Source organism: Rana temporaria, chromosome 13 (assembly GCF_905171775.1).
Source record: "Rana temporaria chromosome 13, aRanTem1.1, whole genome shotgun sequence".
Lineage (NCBI taxonomy): Eukaryota > Metazoa > Chordata > Amphibia > Anura > Ranidae > Rana > Rana temporaria.
Window position 1 is genome coordinate 49329410 of NC_053501.1, and position 16393 is coordinate 49345802.

Below are 16393 nucleotides of genomic sequence, written 5' to 3' on the forward strand. Positions count from 1 at the left end.
GAAATTGGTGTTCTTGGTTGCGGTAACCTCCGCAAGAAGAGTTTTAGAGTTAACAGCTTTCTCTTGTAAAGAGCCATACTTGATTATTCATAAAGATAGGGTGGTCTTTTGGCTCACCTGACCTTTTGCCTGAGATAGTTTTAAGTTTTCATCTGAATTAAGATGTTTCCCTACCTTCATTTTTTCCAGAACCACATTCTGCAGATGAGAAATTATTGGACTCTCTAGATGTAGTGAGAGCACTTAAGATCTATCTAAGAGCGGCGGCTCAAATACGAAAGACTGACGCTTTGTTTGGGCTGCTGAAGGGGCCCCAGGAGGAGGCAGGCAGCTTCAAAATCAACTATTTCAAAGTGGAAACTTCAGGTCATTATTCAGGCTTATGGTTTGAAAGGAAAGGTTCCGCCTTTTCAAGCTAGAGCGTACTCTACCAGGGCAGTAAGTGCTTCATGGGCAGTGCATCACCAAGTCTCTATGACTCAGATTTACAAGGCGCAACTTGGTCATCAGTGCAGACATTCACTCGATTCTATCAAGTGGATGTAAGATGGCAAGAGGATGCCGCCTTTTGAGCAGTGTACTGTAGGCAGCAGTATAGGTCGTCATGTCTTATGGTGGGCTGCTTTTGATTTGTGAATCTCTCCCCTCAAAGAGCATTGCTCTGGGACATCCCACATAGTAATTACTATGGCTGCTCAGTGTCCCATGATGTACGAAAAAGAAAATAGTATTTTTATAACGGCTTACCTGTAAAATCCTTTTCTTGGAGTACATCATGGGACACAGAGGTCCTGCCCCTCTTAATGTGATATACACATATTGCTTTGCTACAAAACTGAGGTATTTCCTGTATGGGAGGGGTTATATAGAGGGGAACTTTCTGTCTTTAATTATGCCAGTGTCCAATTACCTGAAGGTGGCCTATAACCCACATAGTACCCACATAGTAATTACAAATGGCTGCTTTGTGTCCCATGATGTACTCCAAGAAAAGGATTTTATATGAATCCTATTTTTTATGTTTTTCCAGTTATGGCATGTCATAGCTGTCTTATAATTTAATCAAAGGGTCATATTAATTGGATCAAATATCACTTTCTTCAAAGTTTTAAGATAACAAGGCAATATTAAGTAAATTACACCCTCTACAAATTACACCCCTTAGAGCCCATCCAAACAGGTCCGACTTTGAATCCGACTTCAAGTCGCCCCAAGTTGCCGCCAAACCGCTTCAAGTCGCGCTGCATGAAGAAATCGATGTAAGTGAATGGAGCCGTCTTACACTACTGCAGTCGCTTCGACTTCAAAAAAGGTTCCTGTACTACTTCAATCCAACGTCTAGGCGACTTGTACCCATTGATTTCAATGGAAGTCGCCTCCAAGTCGGATCCCCGTTCATAGTGAGGCAACTTTACAGAAAGTTGCCCCAGTGTGAATCGGCTCTAAGGCAAACCCCTCCCTCCCACAGAGCTGATATTTGGTATGAATCATGAGGAGGAACTCCACGCCAAATTTTAAATAAAAAACCGGCATGGGTTCCCCCTCCAAGAGCATACCAGGCCCTTAGGTCTGGTATGGATTTCAAGGGGAACCCCCTATGCCGAAAAAACGGTGTGGGGTCCCCCCAAAATCCATACCAGACCCTTATCCGAGCACGCAGCCCGGCCAGCCAGGAAAGGGGGTGGGGATGAGCGAGCGCCCCACCCCAAAGCACCTTGTCCCCATGTTGATGAGGACAAGGGCCTCCTCCCGACAACCCTGGCCTTTGGTTGACGGGGTCTGCGAGCGGGGGGCCTATCGGAATCCGGGAGCCCCCTTTAATAAGGGGGGCCCCAGATCCCGGCCCCCCACAGTATGTGAATGAGTATGGGGTACATTGTACCCCTACCCATTTACCTGGGGGGAAAGTGTAAAAAAAAAACACACTAGACAGGTTTTTAAAGTAATTTATATAGGCCTCTTATGACGTCACAGTCCCATCATGCTCCGGGTGGTGACGACATAAGGGGCCGGTGACCATGCCCCATGCCTATATAAATCGTTGCGCATCGCACACCCGGCATTACAGCGGGAGGAAGCGTTGTGTCAACATCGAAGAAGAGAAGAGGGAAGGAGACGCAGAAGACCAGCCCGCTTTTAGTAAAAGAGCTGGAAGAAGATAGCGGAGGTGCCCGGCAGAAGGCAGAAAGAATCGGAGAGCGGGAGAAGAGAGCGGAGAAGTCGGAAGAAGACCCCCGAAGAAGGAAGAAGACCGGGGCACCGCTAGTAAAAGAGCTGGAAGAAAATAGCAGAGGAGCCCGGCAGAAAGAACCAGAGATAAGTCAGAAGAAGACCCCCGAAGTCGGGAGAAGACCCCCGGAGCTGACTAATAAATTACTTTAAAAACCTGTCTAGTGTGTTTTTTTCTTGACACTTTTTTCCCCCCAGGTGAATGGGTATTGGTACGATGTACCCCATACTCATTTACATAGGGTGGGGGGGACAGGATCTGGGGGCCCCCTTATTAAAGGGGGCTCCCAGATTCCGATAAGCCCCCGCTAGCACACCCCGACAACCACGGCCAGGGTTGTCGGGAAGAGGCCCTTGTCCCCATCAACATGGGGACAAGGTGCTTTGGGGTGAGGGGACGCAGGGCGCCCCCCTGCCCCAAAGCACCTACCCCCTCGTGTTGAGGGAATGCGGCCTGGTACAGTTCAGGAGGAGGGGGGCGCTCACTTGTCCCCACCCCCTTTCCTTACCGGCCGGGCTGCATGCTCGGATAAGGATCTGGTATTGATTTTGTGGGGACCCCATGCTGTTTTTTTGGGGTAGGGGTTCCCCTTGAAATCCATACCAGACCTAAGGGCCTGGTATGCTCTTGGAGGGGGAACCCATGCCGGTTTTTATTTAAAATTTGGTATGGAGTTCCCCCTCCTGGAGGCAAATTCAAGTCGAGTTGTAAGTCTCCCCAAGTCGTGCTGTGATTCACGCTCAAGTCGTGTCTAAGTCGCCTTGCAAAGTCGCGCTAAAATTTGTGTTGCCCCTGTGTGAACCGACTCTTAAGCTGCAGTACAGATCAGATACATTAGTAATATTATTAATATATTTTCATTAAAAATATCAAGTATATTTTAAAATCAACCTATGAAATTGAATTTGGGCTGAACTATGAATTCCAAAGCAAGAAAAATAGAAATGTCCCTTATTTCAACTAGGTTTCCTGATCCATTTTCCCATTGAAGATCAGAGAATGAAAGTTTTAACTAATTGGTTATTCTGAACTCTGATCTTATATGTAATGTGCTGCAGTTTCCATAAATCATCTCCTTTGGGCCCCAGCTTAAAAAGTTTGCTCATCACTATTTTGCAAAATAATGTCAGATGGGAGCTAACTGATATCCTACAATATGCATGCTTATATTAATATGTATTAATGAGATGAAACATAGAACTTCCTCTCTGATCAAAATGATTCAACAGGTTTATATGTTCTAAAAAAAAAAATGCCTCCGTCAGGTTAAAATACACAATTTGAACTGAAGACCAGCTTTTCATTTGAATCATGTGTAGTAAGTGCACCAGATAAGATGTTAGAGCAATTTAATATCTATAGTTGTCTGATGCCAATGTCTAATGGTTTTGCATTAGTAAAACAGTGCCATCACAGTAGTAGAGTAATGCATTATTTACACGGTCTTTACTTTTTTCTTTATCCTTGTTTAACCTTTGTTAGGAAAATTTAGCAAGACTACAACGGGCTTTTGCAAGAAAATGGGAATTCATCTTTATGCAAGCAGAGGCACAAGTCAAGTGAGTTTCAGCCTAAATTACAGTATGTTTCTTTATCGGCATGTCTTCAGTTACACCAGCGAGGCATTGATTAGCAGTTTAAAGCTTGACTAAGGGGGATAGTGCAGGGGAGCTATCAAATGTATTGTAAAGAGAAGCTTTGAAAAAGAAGTGCAGAGTGGAGTTTTGTTTCATAAATAAGGAAAATATACTATGAGTTTACAACTCAAAAGGCTCACTATAAACTTTTTTTATGATTTTTGTTCACTTTCTGCATGGTAAAATCAATGTCACTGGACAGAAAGTAAGAGGAAAATCTCTAACAGAGCCTTGGATAGAATTAAAACTGGATGAGTGTTCTATTCCTTCCTTGATCCATCCAAGATGTAGTTAACCTCTTTAATGGCTCTTGCTGACTAGTTTTCCTACGGGTCCAAATTGTGCACCTCACAGTTTTCCTACATGTTAATAAAAATATATATTTTTTTAGAACAATGAGGTGCACGATGAATAACTGGTTTTCAAGAGGCATGAAAAAGGGCATCTACATCAAACTGCAAACAACCATCCCTAAACAGTGGTGGGAGCCTTTCACACCATCTGCCATCTATATGTAATTCCAATCTACATCTTCCCTAGCAATTGTAAATAATTCACACCTTTATCCATGTAAATTGCAGGACTGATACCTATGCATGCTCCCGACCCCAAGAGATGGGACTATGTATTTGGAATAGAGTGGTTCTACAAATTTCACACTTTCCAATTTGTTCTTGAACAATCAATGTCTGCTTTGACACATTATATGGTAATTAGATTAAAGTGTCAGTGCTGTCTCTGTGGACATAAATGCTGGGGTAAGATCCTGACATAAGAACTGAAGAAATAGCATGGATAAGCCATGAAATGTCTTCAAAATGAAAGAACAAGTCTGGTTGCATGTCACTAGGAAACATCCACAATGCCTTGAGTGGTCATAAAACATGTAATTTTTGCCTAGACCATATATGATCTAAGAGTTCAGAGATGGATTTTTTTTCATTCCTGGCGGGAAAAAGGTTTTGAACAATAACAGGATTTTTAACATAAAATCGCATTCTCTGATTTCCTTAGTGGACATAGCTCTTCTATTCTTGACCATAGGGTTTATAGTGCCATCTACAGGAGTAGAAACGCAATAGTCCCCACTCGCACGTTCCTGGAAATGCCTGTTCAGTAATATTGGGTGCTGTAATGACCACAGGCTTTAAACCATAGACAATCAAAGTGAAGAAATGTAATCAGCAAGGATTTCTCAAAAGGGTCAAAAGTTTTAATTTTGTGGTCACATGGTAAACATAAGGCAACGTTTCAGAGCCACACAGGGTCCCTTCATCAAGCAAGACAAAATCCAGCCGTGGACCCTTTTTTAGAGAATGAGAGAGGTCCACAGGCCCACAAACCAGCAAAGACAACCCCCCACACAAACAGGTGGGAATGAGCCTACATGCTGAGGACCCGTTCGTGGCTTTGGAACCTTATGAGACCAGGGGCACTTGGTGAGCCTTGAAGGGCTCCGAGCCTTTGTCTAAAGGGACCAGAGGGATGAAAAAGCCTCTGTGTGCACAGAAGGAAGGACCGAGCTAATGACATGGTTCCTTTTTCCTTTGTGGTTCGCGGGAGGAAGTACTCATGCCACCCATAAGGTCCAAGGTTGCACCGCAGAGACGTTCACCCTGGCAGGGTAATCCCGCCAGGACCTGCTTAGACTAAAGCTCAGCGGATCAATGCTAAAGCCAGAGTGCCTGCCGGGCACCACCCTTAAGTCAGAGGGCTTAGAAAAAAAATGGGGCTACGTCTACAGAGGTGTCACCATAATGCTGCAGGCCCTAGGCCAACAGATCCACAGTTCCACATGCCCTGGGATACCTGTTTCAAATGCAAATCTTGTGATAACATCTCAAAGTGACTGAGATACCAGAACTGGGGCCAACACAGGCCACTGTGCCAAACCGGCGATGGTAAACATATTGTGAACAACCAAATCCGCTGCATGGGCCACAGAGTCCTTAAAGGAGGCGGATTCCTCTAGCTGCAACATGGTTGCTTGTTCAACCTAGGGATGGGGGGACCCACCACAGGAGGAAAGGTCCCCTTCTGGTCTGCAAACCAACCGAGGGAGGGGGGAGGGAACCCACATGCATTGAAGTCACTGACGGATCTCTTCTGTCCAAGACCAGAGGGCCGCCCGACTGTCCAGGAACACAGGCAAGACTACATATGGAAGCAATGTTGTCCCAAAGAAAGCCCCCTATCCAGTATACCAGATGTCAGACCAGCTGTAAGGTACAGGAGCCCCGGGCTGTAGGGGAGGAAGAGAATCCTGTTGGGACCAGCCATTCCAGAGAGCACCCTCGCTCTACAACATGTCCAGCAGAGCTTGTGGGTAACTCTCCCAAGACAGATCCCCTCTCGGTCTCCGCACCAACGCTGATGGTATCCTGCGACGGTGATCTCCTCTCCGCCGGGGTCCAGCGATTGGAAGATCTCCTCTTAATCCAGGTCCGGGATCCAACGATGAGATGTCCATCCAGCGCACGCATCGCCTGTGACAGCTCTTATGTAGGTGAGGGCGGGGCCACCCATCACATGACCCCGCCCTTCTTTGACACAAGGGAGAGCCCAGGCTTCCCCAGTGATGTGACGGGTGCACCAGAGGGGGACGGGGTCACGTAACGGGTGAAGCAGGAATTCAGGCGTATCTAGTTCCCTGAATAGCGCGCATAGATACGACGGCGCATCTTTCAACTTACGCGGCGTATCAATACATACACCGACGTAAAGTCTACCTGAATCTAGCTCCAAGACCCTAAGTGCCAGTTCACACTACAGCGACTTGGGATCCAAGTTGTCAGACTTCAAATCGCCCCAAGTCGCTTGACATAAGAAATTCCATTATAGTTAATGAGAGTCGTCTTAATGTACACTACTGAAGTCGCTCCAACTTCATAAAAGGTTCCTGTACTACTTCAAGGCGACTTGTACCCATAGATTTTAAAGGAAGTTGCCTCCAAAGTCAGATCTCCATCTTAAATTAAGCAACTTTACAGGAAAATAAAATAGTTTACCCAGGCAAACCCCTCCCTCCCACAGAGCTGATTATTCTGTGATTGGCCACAGTCGACTGTCCAGGAGGCAACTTTACGTCGCGTTGTAAGTTACTCAAAGTCGTGCTGAAGTTGCCTCCAAATTGCCTTGCAAAGTCGCACTGTCAGTCGGTTGGCCCTGTGTGAACCGGCACTAAGAATACAATCCCTACAATCAAGCTCGGAGATGGAAACATTATGCTTTGGGGCTGTTTCTCTGTTAAAGGTACAGGCCAACTTTGCTGCATTAAGGGGCCAATGGACAGGGCCATTCTTTAAAAAGATAGGCCTGTTGCGACGTCCATACCTTGCATGGGCTGCGCAACCTAGGGATTAGCTTTATCTTTACGCCGGCGTATCTCCAACGTAAACGGCGTAACTAATTGCGACGGGTGCACGTACATTCGTGAATTGGCGTATCTAGTCATTTGCATATTCTATGCCGAACTCAACGGAAGCGCCACCTAGCGGCCAGCGTAAATATGCACCCTAAGATACGACGGCGTAGGAGACTTACGCCACTCGTATCTTAGCCTAATTTAAGCGTATCTGGTTTTCTGAATCTAGCTATAAGTCATGTTTTGCTTGGGGATCAAAGACTTATTTTACTCACTGAACTGCAACTTAATTTATAACATTTTTATTGTGTTTTTTTCTGGATTTTTTGATTGATATTCCGTCTCTATCATTTAAAATACACCTATGATACAAAATGATAGACCCTTATAGCCGGATTCAGGTACAGTTACGACGGCGTATCAGTAGATACGCCGTCGTAACTCCGAATCCGCGCCGTCGTAACATTAAGCGTATGCTCAAACTGAGATACGCTTAAATGTTGCTAAGATACGACGACCTACGCCGTCGTATCTTAGCTGCCTATTTACGCTGGCCGCTAGGGGCGTGTACGCTGATTTACACCTAGAGAATATGTAAATCAGCTAGATACGCCTATTCACGAACGTACGCACGGCCGTCGCAGTAAAGATACGCCGTTTACGTAAGGCGTTTTCAGGCGTAAAGATAAACCACCAAAAATATGGCGGAGCCAATGTTAAGTATGGACGTCGGGACCGCGTCAAATTTTTCACGTTTTACGTCATTTGCGTAAGTCGTCCGTGAATGGGGCTGGGCGTAAGTTACGTTCACGTCGAAACCAATGAGTCTTTGCAGGGTAATTTGGAGCATGTGCACTGGGATACGTCCACGGACGGCGCATGCGCCGTTAGTAAAAAACATCATTTACGTGGGGTCACAATGAATTTACATACAACACTCCCACATCTTCCACATTTGAATTAAGCGGGCTTACGCCGGCCCAGTTACACTACGCCGCCGTAAGTTAGAGCGCAACTTCTTTGTGAATACAGGACCTGCTGCTCTAACTTATGGCAGCGTAGTGTATCTGAGATACGCTACGCCCGCACAAACTTAAGCCAGTCTTTCTGAATCTGGCTATTAATTTCTATATAAGTGGGCAAACTTACAAAATCTGCAGGGGATTAAATAATTATTTTCCCCATTGTAGATGATGTCATGGAAGTTCATTATTACATGAGATTATCACAAGACGTTCCTATTCTTGGAATTGGGGTTTGGCATCATATGTCAAAATGATAAATGTGGGTACACAGAACTGGTTAAATTATGGTACCCAAATAGTGCAACAGATGTTTTTTCATGTTTTCAAACACAGCACAAATCACAAGCTCTGTTTTTGTTTCAGGATTTAGGGCCTGATCCACAAAAACCGGCCGTAACTTAACTTTTGCCATTTAAGTTACACCGCCGCAAAATCTCTACCTAAGTGCCTGATCCACAAAGCACTTACCTAGAAATTTTCAGCGGTGTAACTTAAATCCGTCCGGCGCAAGGCGTGCCTAATCTAATGGGGCGAGTCCCATTTAAATTAGGCGCACTCCCGCGCCGGACGTACTGCGCATGCTCCCGACGTTATTTTCCCGACGTGCTTTGCGCGGATTTACGCTGCGCCGGGTTTTGAGAATCGCGAAGGGCGTAAAAATTTAAGTAATATTACAAGACTTTTTGTTGTCTTCTCACAAGAACTTTTATGTATACATATTTCAGTATACCTTTTCTGCATGCAGGAACAAACATCCCTGGGTGTAAAATGACAAACAAAATCTGACTTTATTATGTTAAGCCAATTGATTCATGTTTCTTTCATAGGATTGACAGAAAAAAAGATAAAACTGAAAGGAAAATTCTGGACAGCCAAGAAAGGGGATTCTGGGATGTGCATCGACCAGTGGTAAGCTCACTCTCCGGTGTTTAATAAAGTCCAGTCTTCATGTACCCCTAACTCCAGGTTTTCATGCTAACATGTTCACCTTTTGCAACATGTTAGATGTTACACCTATATTCAGGGTGCAGCATGTAAAATGTTACAGATGCAACAGCCAATCCAACCCTCCGATCCCCCATTTTGACAGCGAGTGGGGAATCTTTTTCAACCGCTCGTTGTCACAAATAAAAAAAAGCAGCTGTGTGGGGCTCATGTCCACCCAACTGCATCATTCATTCAGTGTTCTGTTTGCGGCTGTCGGCTTGTAGTTCTTAATGAACTACCAGGGAGCTTTTGAGCGCTCTAGTAGTTTATTGAGTCTTCTTGTCAGTATGTAACTGTATTTCCATATCAAAGGTATGTGCAGGCAGCTACATAGACAGTCTGCAGGACTCCCACAATCTGCTGATCAGGGGGTGCAATGCTTTAGAGGCTCCAAACAAACACAAAAAATAATAGTAAAAAAAAAAAAAAAAGCCAGGCTAGGCCTCTTTCATACAGACTTTAATGCCCTGTGAAAATTAACCCTCACCTTAGTGTCAAGAACATAATCCAGCATGCATACACATACAGGTAGCACAGTCATCTTAAGATGATGCTACTTTTTAAAACTCTGGTTTAAAAAAAAATCGATCCAAGTATGTATTCTGCTGTAATCAAATTTCCAGTTAAAGGGTGGCTATTTTCATTTTTCATGGTCCCAATATGGACTTGGGACTATCGACTATGGAGTTGCATAGAGCAGTGTGATAGTAAGCAGGCTTGCTGCGTTTTTTGACGTGTGTTTTTACCAAGATTTTACCATCGATTTTACCACGATTTGCGTTTTGCGTTTTTTTTAGCCAGTAATTTTCATTTTTTTTACATTTCCTTTAACAACCAGCTATAAACAGGTTAAAAAAAACGTAAATCGCGGCAAAATCACGGTACTTGCGTTTTGGATGCAGGTCCATTGAATACTATTGCATGCAAAACCCTGCTTTTTGCAGGAAAAAAAGTCCCTGGCCCTTTCCAAAAACGCAGAGGCACAAAAAAAGCATTGATGTGAACATGTTCCATAGGAAACCATGTTAAAAAATGTCTCTGCATTTCTGCAAAATGCATCAAAAAAAGCATTAGTGTGAATGGAGCCTAAGAGAGCAGCTGAGGTTGGTTTGGGTTCAAGTTACCTCCAACAGGATGTTCCCGACAAAAGTCTAGTGTAGAGTTAATGCAAAACAGCATAATTGAACTTTGCCACAGCATTTATCAGCCTGGCTGCATTACAGTAACACATTTTGAGGGTTTGATGATTGGGCTTCATTAGAGAGCTCTGGAGTTAACATTTAAGTACTTCTTAAAGTAAATGTTTATAAACATAACATTTTTGTGTGTGTTAGAAGAATAGACTTGAAAGTACATTCATATCTATCTATTTATCTATCTACTGTATATATATATATATATATATATATATATATATATATATATATATATATATATATATATATATATAACATTATTACATTCCAGTGAATGATTGCCCTCTTGTGGTCATGTCATGGAACATGTCCCATTTCTATAAAACAATTTGTACACATATAAAACTTTCGGATGAGAAATACTTCTCAGATATCATTATCACATTTTTTAAACATGTAAATCACAATCATATTTAAAATATGAAAATATAGTTTACGAAAACTTTAGAATTTTTCTGTAGAGTAGTGGTAAACAAAGCTTGCATCTAATCATGGACAACTAAGCCAAATGACCAATGCAAGAGTGAACTTTTATAATCAGAAGACACCCTGTGCACATGAGGACAGGTGAACAAACTCACCCCCTCTATTCACCAGCTGCCTGATTACACTGCATTTGGAAAACCATCAATAAACGCTGCAATACTTTTAAACCTCGTTATTTACTATCTTTTTTTTTTTCCCAACATCTGTGTCATGAATATGCAACAAGTCTGTCTGCTTACCTGATCTCCATGTGTTCATTAGAGGCTGACCCTGCTCTGGTTCCCCTTTTTATCACTTCCTCTTCCTGTATGGCTCCACCCTAGTCCATCCCAGGAAGCCTATATTGACCGTTGCTCTACAGGTCTGCAGTGCTGTTCAACAGTGTTCCTATGCTTAGTTCCTGTCTGCAGTGTAGTTGCTATGTTCCTGTTTGCAGAGTGCTTCATTCATCTTCCGTGTACCGTTTTGGCTTGTTCCCGACTTCCTTGTCTGCCTGTGCCCCTGACTATTTGCATGTCCCACGGTTATCCTTGTCTGCCTGTTGCCCTGACTTCGGCTTGCCCATCACCACTGTTTGTCCTGCTTACTGCTTTCCCTTTCTCCCTGCGGAGTGTGACTTGAGGAATCTCGGGGATGCGACCTGGACCCAGTTGCGGCCAAGACCATCCTTACCATCAAAGGCTCTGGTGAATACAAAACTGGGTCTTAGACTCCGTGCCCTGGGTGATCTTAAGTTCACGCTTCGTCTCTGCTAGCAGTAGTCGGCCATAGGGTTCACCACCCTGTGGTGCATCCCTGACCCCAACGAGGTGCACTCGTCACCTGGCTACGGGTGACCTGACAATCTGGTAGACTTAAAATATTTCCAATCCTAATTAATACATTATTCATCAAATATACTTAATTATGCCTCTATCTTTATCAAACATTGTACAATTACAAGATCATTCTTTTAATTAGATACGGCACCGCCCCCCACCCCCCCCCCCCTTGCAAATTAGGATGCCCTCCATGTTATCACATCCAAGATCAAAATTATTTTTCCAGAACAAAAACTTCCATCTGAACTAAGATTTCACCTGTAATGCTCACAATTTGAAATCGAAATCATTTCCCCCACATTGTCCTACTCATCATGATCGTCGCCTCAATATTGCTAGTCACTATCTATTTACATTTGTATTATAATGTTTATTAGTTAGTGGGTGATCTCTGCACCATTGTACAACCCCAATCTCAAAAGAAGTTGGGATGCTGTGTAATATCTAGAATATAAACAAAAAAGTCAGTGCTACTACCCATACATCACATGGAAAGCAGAGCTCCCGGGTGCTCGATCCACAATCGCTGGCTGCGTAGAATAATGAGGAAAAAATGATCCGCACTCCGGTACAATAGACGTATTTATTGACAAGCCACAGTAGACAAACGCAATAGGAAAGGTTGACGCGTTTCAGCCTATAAGGTCTTAGTCATAACCACTGTGTAATATCTGCATACAAACAGAATGCAATTATTTGCAAAGCTCATAACCCATATTTTATTCACAATAGAAAAAAAGAAAATATATTAAATGTTTAAAGTTTGAAAATATACAAAATATTAAGAAAAAAATAAGGTAATTTTGGATGTTTAACCACAATGCGAATCCCAGTGGCAAGAATTCACTGATTCCTGCAGCTGGGATTGATCGGTAGCTACAGCTGTTTGCACAGCCAGCGATAACGTGCAGCGATTTTGGCTTCACGCACTTTGTGCACATCCAGTCACAATCATCGCAGGTAATCGCTGGCTGTTTAAACAGTCACAACAGTCTGTCATTGCATTGTAGGGGCTTGGCGGACGCAGCAATCCGCACGCAGCTGTGAATTGCAGCTACAAGAACCAACAGATTCTTTCCGCCAGGGTTTGCAGTGTGACTAAACACCTGTGTAAATAAAGCCTAAAATGTGATGAAGTTGTACCAGAGGTGTACATTTTTCTTTTTCTGAATGACCACATACTGTATGTAGCACCCTGGTCCTAAACAGGGCTGCTAATAAATCTAGTTGTGTTAGGTGGTAACTAGCCTGGCTAATTTTTAGGTTGATCCACTGATTCCTGTCCTAAATCTAAGTTTAGGGTAGTCTCTTTCTTCTGTCAATAGGTGGCACTGTTGCTTTTGGCATTAGAATGATGGATTACCATAAATTCAAATAATGGGTAACTAGGTTGTCTCAGCCAATCAGCAGGAGTTTCTTTGACCACTCTGTATGATGGGATAGGCTATTTATTTGGGAGGAGTCAGCTGATTGGGGTTCTTCCCGCCCGAGGCTGTGGCCTGGATGGGGGTGTGTTGAGAAGCTCCTGGTTGCTGGGTCTGAAGCCTGAGGATTATCCAGGAGGCATGCTGGCTACTAGGTCCACTAAAGGCCTATCCAGCAGTTTGGGGTTCTGTAAAGGAGGAGCAGCCAAGGTTAAGCCAGAAACCTGGGGTGGAACCGCATGTGTTAAAGGCTCGGCCTGAGGGGAGCCTAATCGTTTCAGAGGTAAAGGAGAAGCAGTTGCCACAAAGGGACGACCACTCCTGTTACCGGAGACAAGTTTGAAAGGGATGAAGTTCTGAAGGAGTACCATATCAGACACTGCATATATCTGCAGTGTTTTGTTATCTCTCTTCAAAGAGCTAAGTCCCATAACTCTCTCCTGAACCGTTCCTCTGTTATCAGCCTGATAACTCCTGATAGATTCTCGGACAGATACAAGCAGCCTGACACTTCTGTCAAGGGAGGTTGCTATAAATAGATTAGCAGGGAACTGGCCCTGTTACAAAATACCTCTGAGAGTCTCTGCCTATGTGAAGAGGGGGTGTGTGCCTTTCCTCCAATCAGCAATTTTAGCTATCTTGGCTGTATGCCCAGACATCACACTGTTTAATAACCCTTTCACACTGTGGCGGTGGGGGCATTGGCAGTAAAGCGCCACTATTTTTAGAAGCGATTTACTGTCATTTTAGCGGCACTATTTGGCCGCTTACGGGGCACTTTTAACACCCGCTAGTGGTCGAAAAGGGGTTAAAACCGCCCGCAAAGTGCCGCTGCAGGGGTGCCTCAGTGTGAAAGGGGTATTAAACAGGAAGAGAAAATCTCCTAACACCATCTGAACTTTCTTAACAGTATATAAATGTGAAGACAGCAGATATACATGTAAAACCTATGTAGGGAGATTTAGTTCATCCCTGTGTACATTTGAGGTTGTTCACTTCACTTGGTTTATGGAGGGTTTGCATCTACTTTAAGGTACTGCGTTTAAAAAGTAGAAGCATAACCTTTCAAATGGAAAATGTTTCCCCAAGTCAGTTATGTGTAACTGCTTTGGATGATTAGATGTATTTTTTTCTAATGTGTTTAATGTCTTTTTAGCCTGGATGTGTGAATACAACGGAAATGGACATAAGAAAATGTCGTCGGATGAAGAATCCCCAAAAGGTTAAAAAGGTGTGTTTTAGGCTCAGTACCTTTATACTTTTTTTGCTTTCAAAGGGTTTTAAAAACAAAACAAAAAAAAAATATGATTCAAATAACAACAGTGCAACAAATCACAGTACATTGCTTTGTACAATATGGACGAGTGACAACAGTAAACAGATTGCAACAAAAAAAGCAGGTAGATCAAAAAAGGAACTTAATTCTTTAAGATATTTCCACTTTTGCAATACATTTTTTGAAAAATTTGCACTGTTTGTTATGTGTTCCTGTTCAAACAGCATACCTAAAAATAAAGCTCAGCTTCTAGATCTTCAACCCTGTTGCCCCGTACACACGTGCGGGATTGCCGGCGGGAAAAGTTCCCGTTGGAAATACCGAGGGGAAAGCCGAGAACCTGCTCAGTCAGTCTTTCCCCCTACACACGAGAGGTTTTCTTAAAAGGAAAACTGCGATGGAGCATTGGTCGGGAATCCCAGCCGTGTGTATGCTCCATCCGATAGGAAAACTACCAAAAACCGCCGGGCAAAAGTCTGCCGGTTTTCCTGGCGGGAAAAAAGAGAGCTGTTTTTGGGCAGTTTTCCCATCGGAAAAACAGCGAGGAGCATACACATAGCCGGGATTCCCGGCCAAAAGCTCTCCTTACAGTTTTCCCATCCGGAAAACCGGCCGTGTGTACATGGCTTAAGTCAGGACAGACAAAATTCAAATCTAGTTTACAACTGTTAATGAGATCACATTAGAGCACATTACTGTATAGACAGGTTTATTATGGTAAACATTAACTCCCCAAACCCCTCATGAACATTACAAAGAAAGAAAAGCTAAGCAGAGTTTTCAGAAAAGAGCATTTAAAAATCTAAGCAGCAATTTTTAACCATTCAACCTCTGGAAGGTTTCACCCCCTTCATGACCAGGGCATTTTTTGCTATTCAGCAATGCACTACTTTAACTGGCAATTGCTTGACCATGCAACACTTTACCCTAATGACATTTTTTCATTTTTTTTTCACACAAATAGAGCTTTTTTTTTTTCTGCATAAATAAAAGAATATTTTTTGATCAAAATAATCCAGACCAGTGAGTATTATCTAGTCTGTGTGAAAGTTGTTGAGTAAGCCTGGGTTTTCACTGCATTCCTGTTCAAATCACATGCACTTCTTTGCAGTGCGATTTGAGCCCATGCAAATCGCACCGCAATGGTATCGGTTTCAGGAATCAGAGCATTTGCATGAGTACAAGTACTCATGCAAATGCTTAGTATCGGCACTGATTGCACTGAACGGTGCAACCCTAACAAACACTATATAAACATTTATATGCACACGCACATATCAATATGGGAGACCACACAAATAAATTCTATAAAATATATATTTATTCAAAAAAGTATTAAAATACATAGATAAAATATAGGCATAAACTGCCTCTGCAAGATCCAGATTTTGACAAAATCAAAATCATATGCCCCACTATACCTACAGGAAATAATAAATAGGTTTTATATACAGCAAGATATGGTTGTACATACAGTATAGAAATCTGTATATTTCTGGTAGTCAGGTCAACAGATCAATGCAGATTCTTTGTGGTGCATTGGGTGCCTTTCAAAATGAAAACCGCGCACTGCACTGCGGAGAATGAGTTACTATGCTTCACAGTAAAGTGTGGTAAAACACTCTTTTTGCAATGTTACTACAGCACAAGGGTATAAATTTGGTTATAAAGACAACAAAAACTATGCATGTTTAACCATATGGGGACCTGTAGAAGTCACAGATAATCACAAGAAACTCCAGGACAATGTATAGTGGGGTAGGGAATTGTTTTAAATACTTGTTCTTTTCTTCATCCTCATTGTTGTCCTATGTGTTTCTCCAGTCAGTATATGGAGTATCAGAAGATTCTCAGTCACAGAGCCCAGTCCACATGGCATCCCACGTGATTAGGAAAACGACAAAAGATGACCTACGAAAACAGGTTGGTAGTTCTTCAGAAATTACA

The 16393-nt window shown here is 43.1% G+C and overlaps 1 protein-coding gene across 2 annotated transcripts in view; it reads left to right on the plus strand.

The window, feature by feature from the left end:
* RGS6 (regulator of G protein signaling 6) overlaps window positions 1–16393 on the plus strand; it is a 427599-nt gene that overhangs the window by 355821 nt on the left and 55385 nt on the right. For both annotated transcript variants that reach the window (XM_040332702.1, XM_040332703.1), the window contains exons 8-11: window positions 3713–3789; window positions 9084–9165; window positions 14327–14401; window positions 16271–16369. In XM_040332702.1, coding sequence (XP_040188636.1) covers window positions 3713–3789; window positions 9084–9165; window positions 14327–14401; window positions 16271–16369 — 333 coding nt within the window. The remainder of the gene's footprint in view (window positions 1–3712; window positions 3790–9083; window positions 9166–14326; window positions 14402–16270; window positions 16370–16393) is intronic.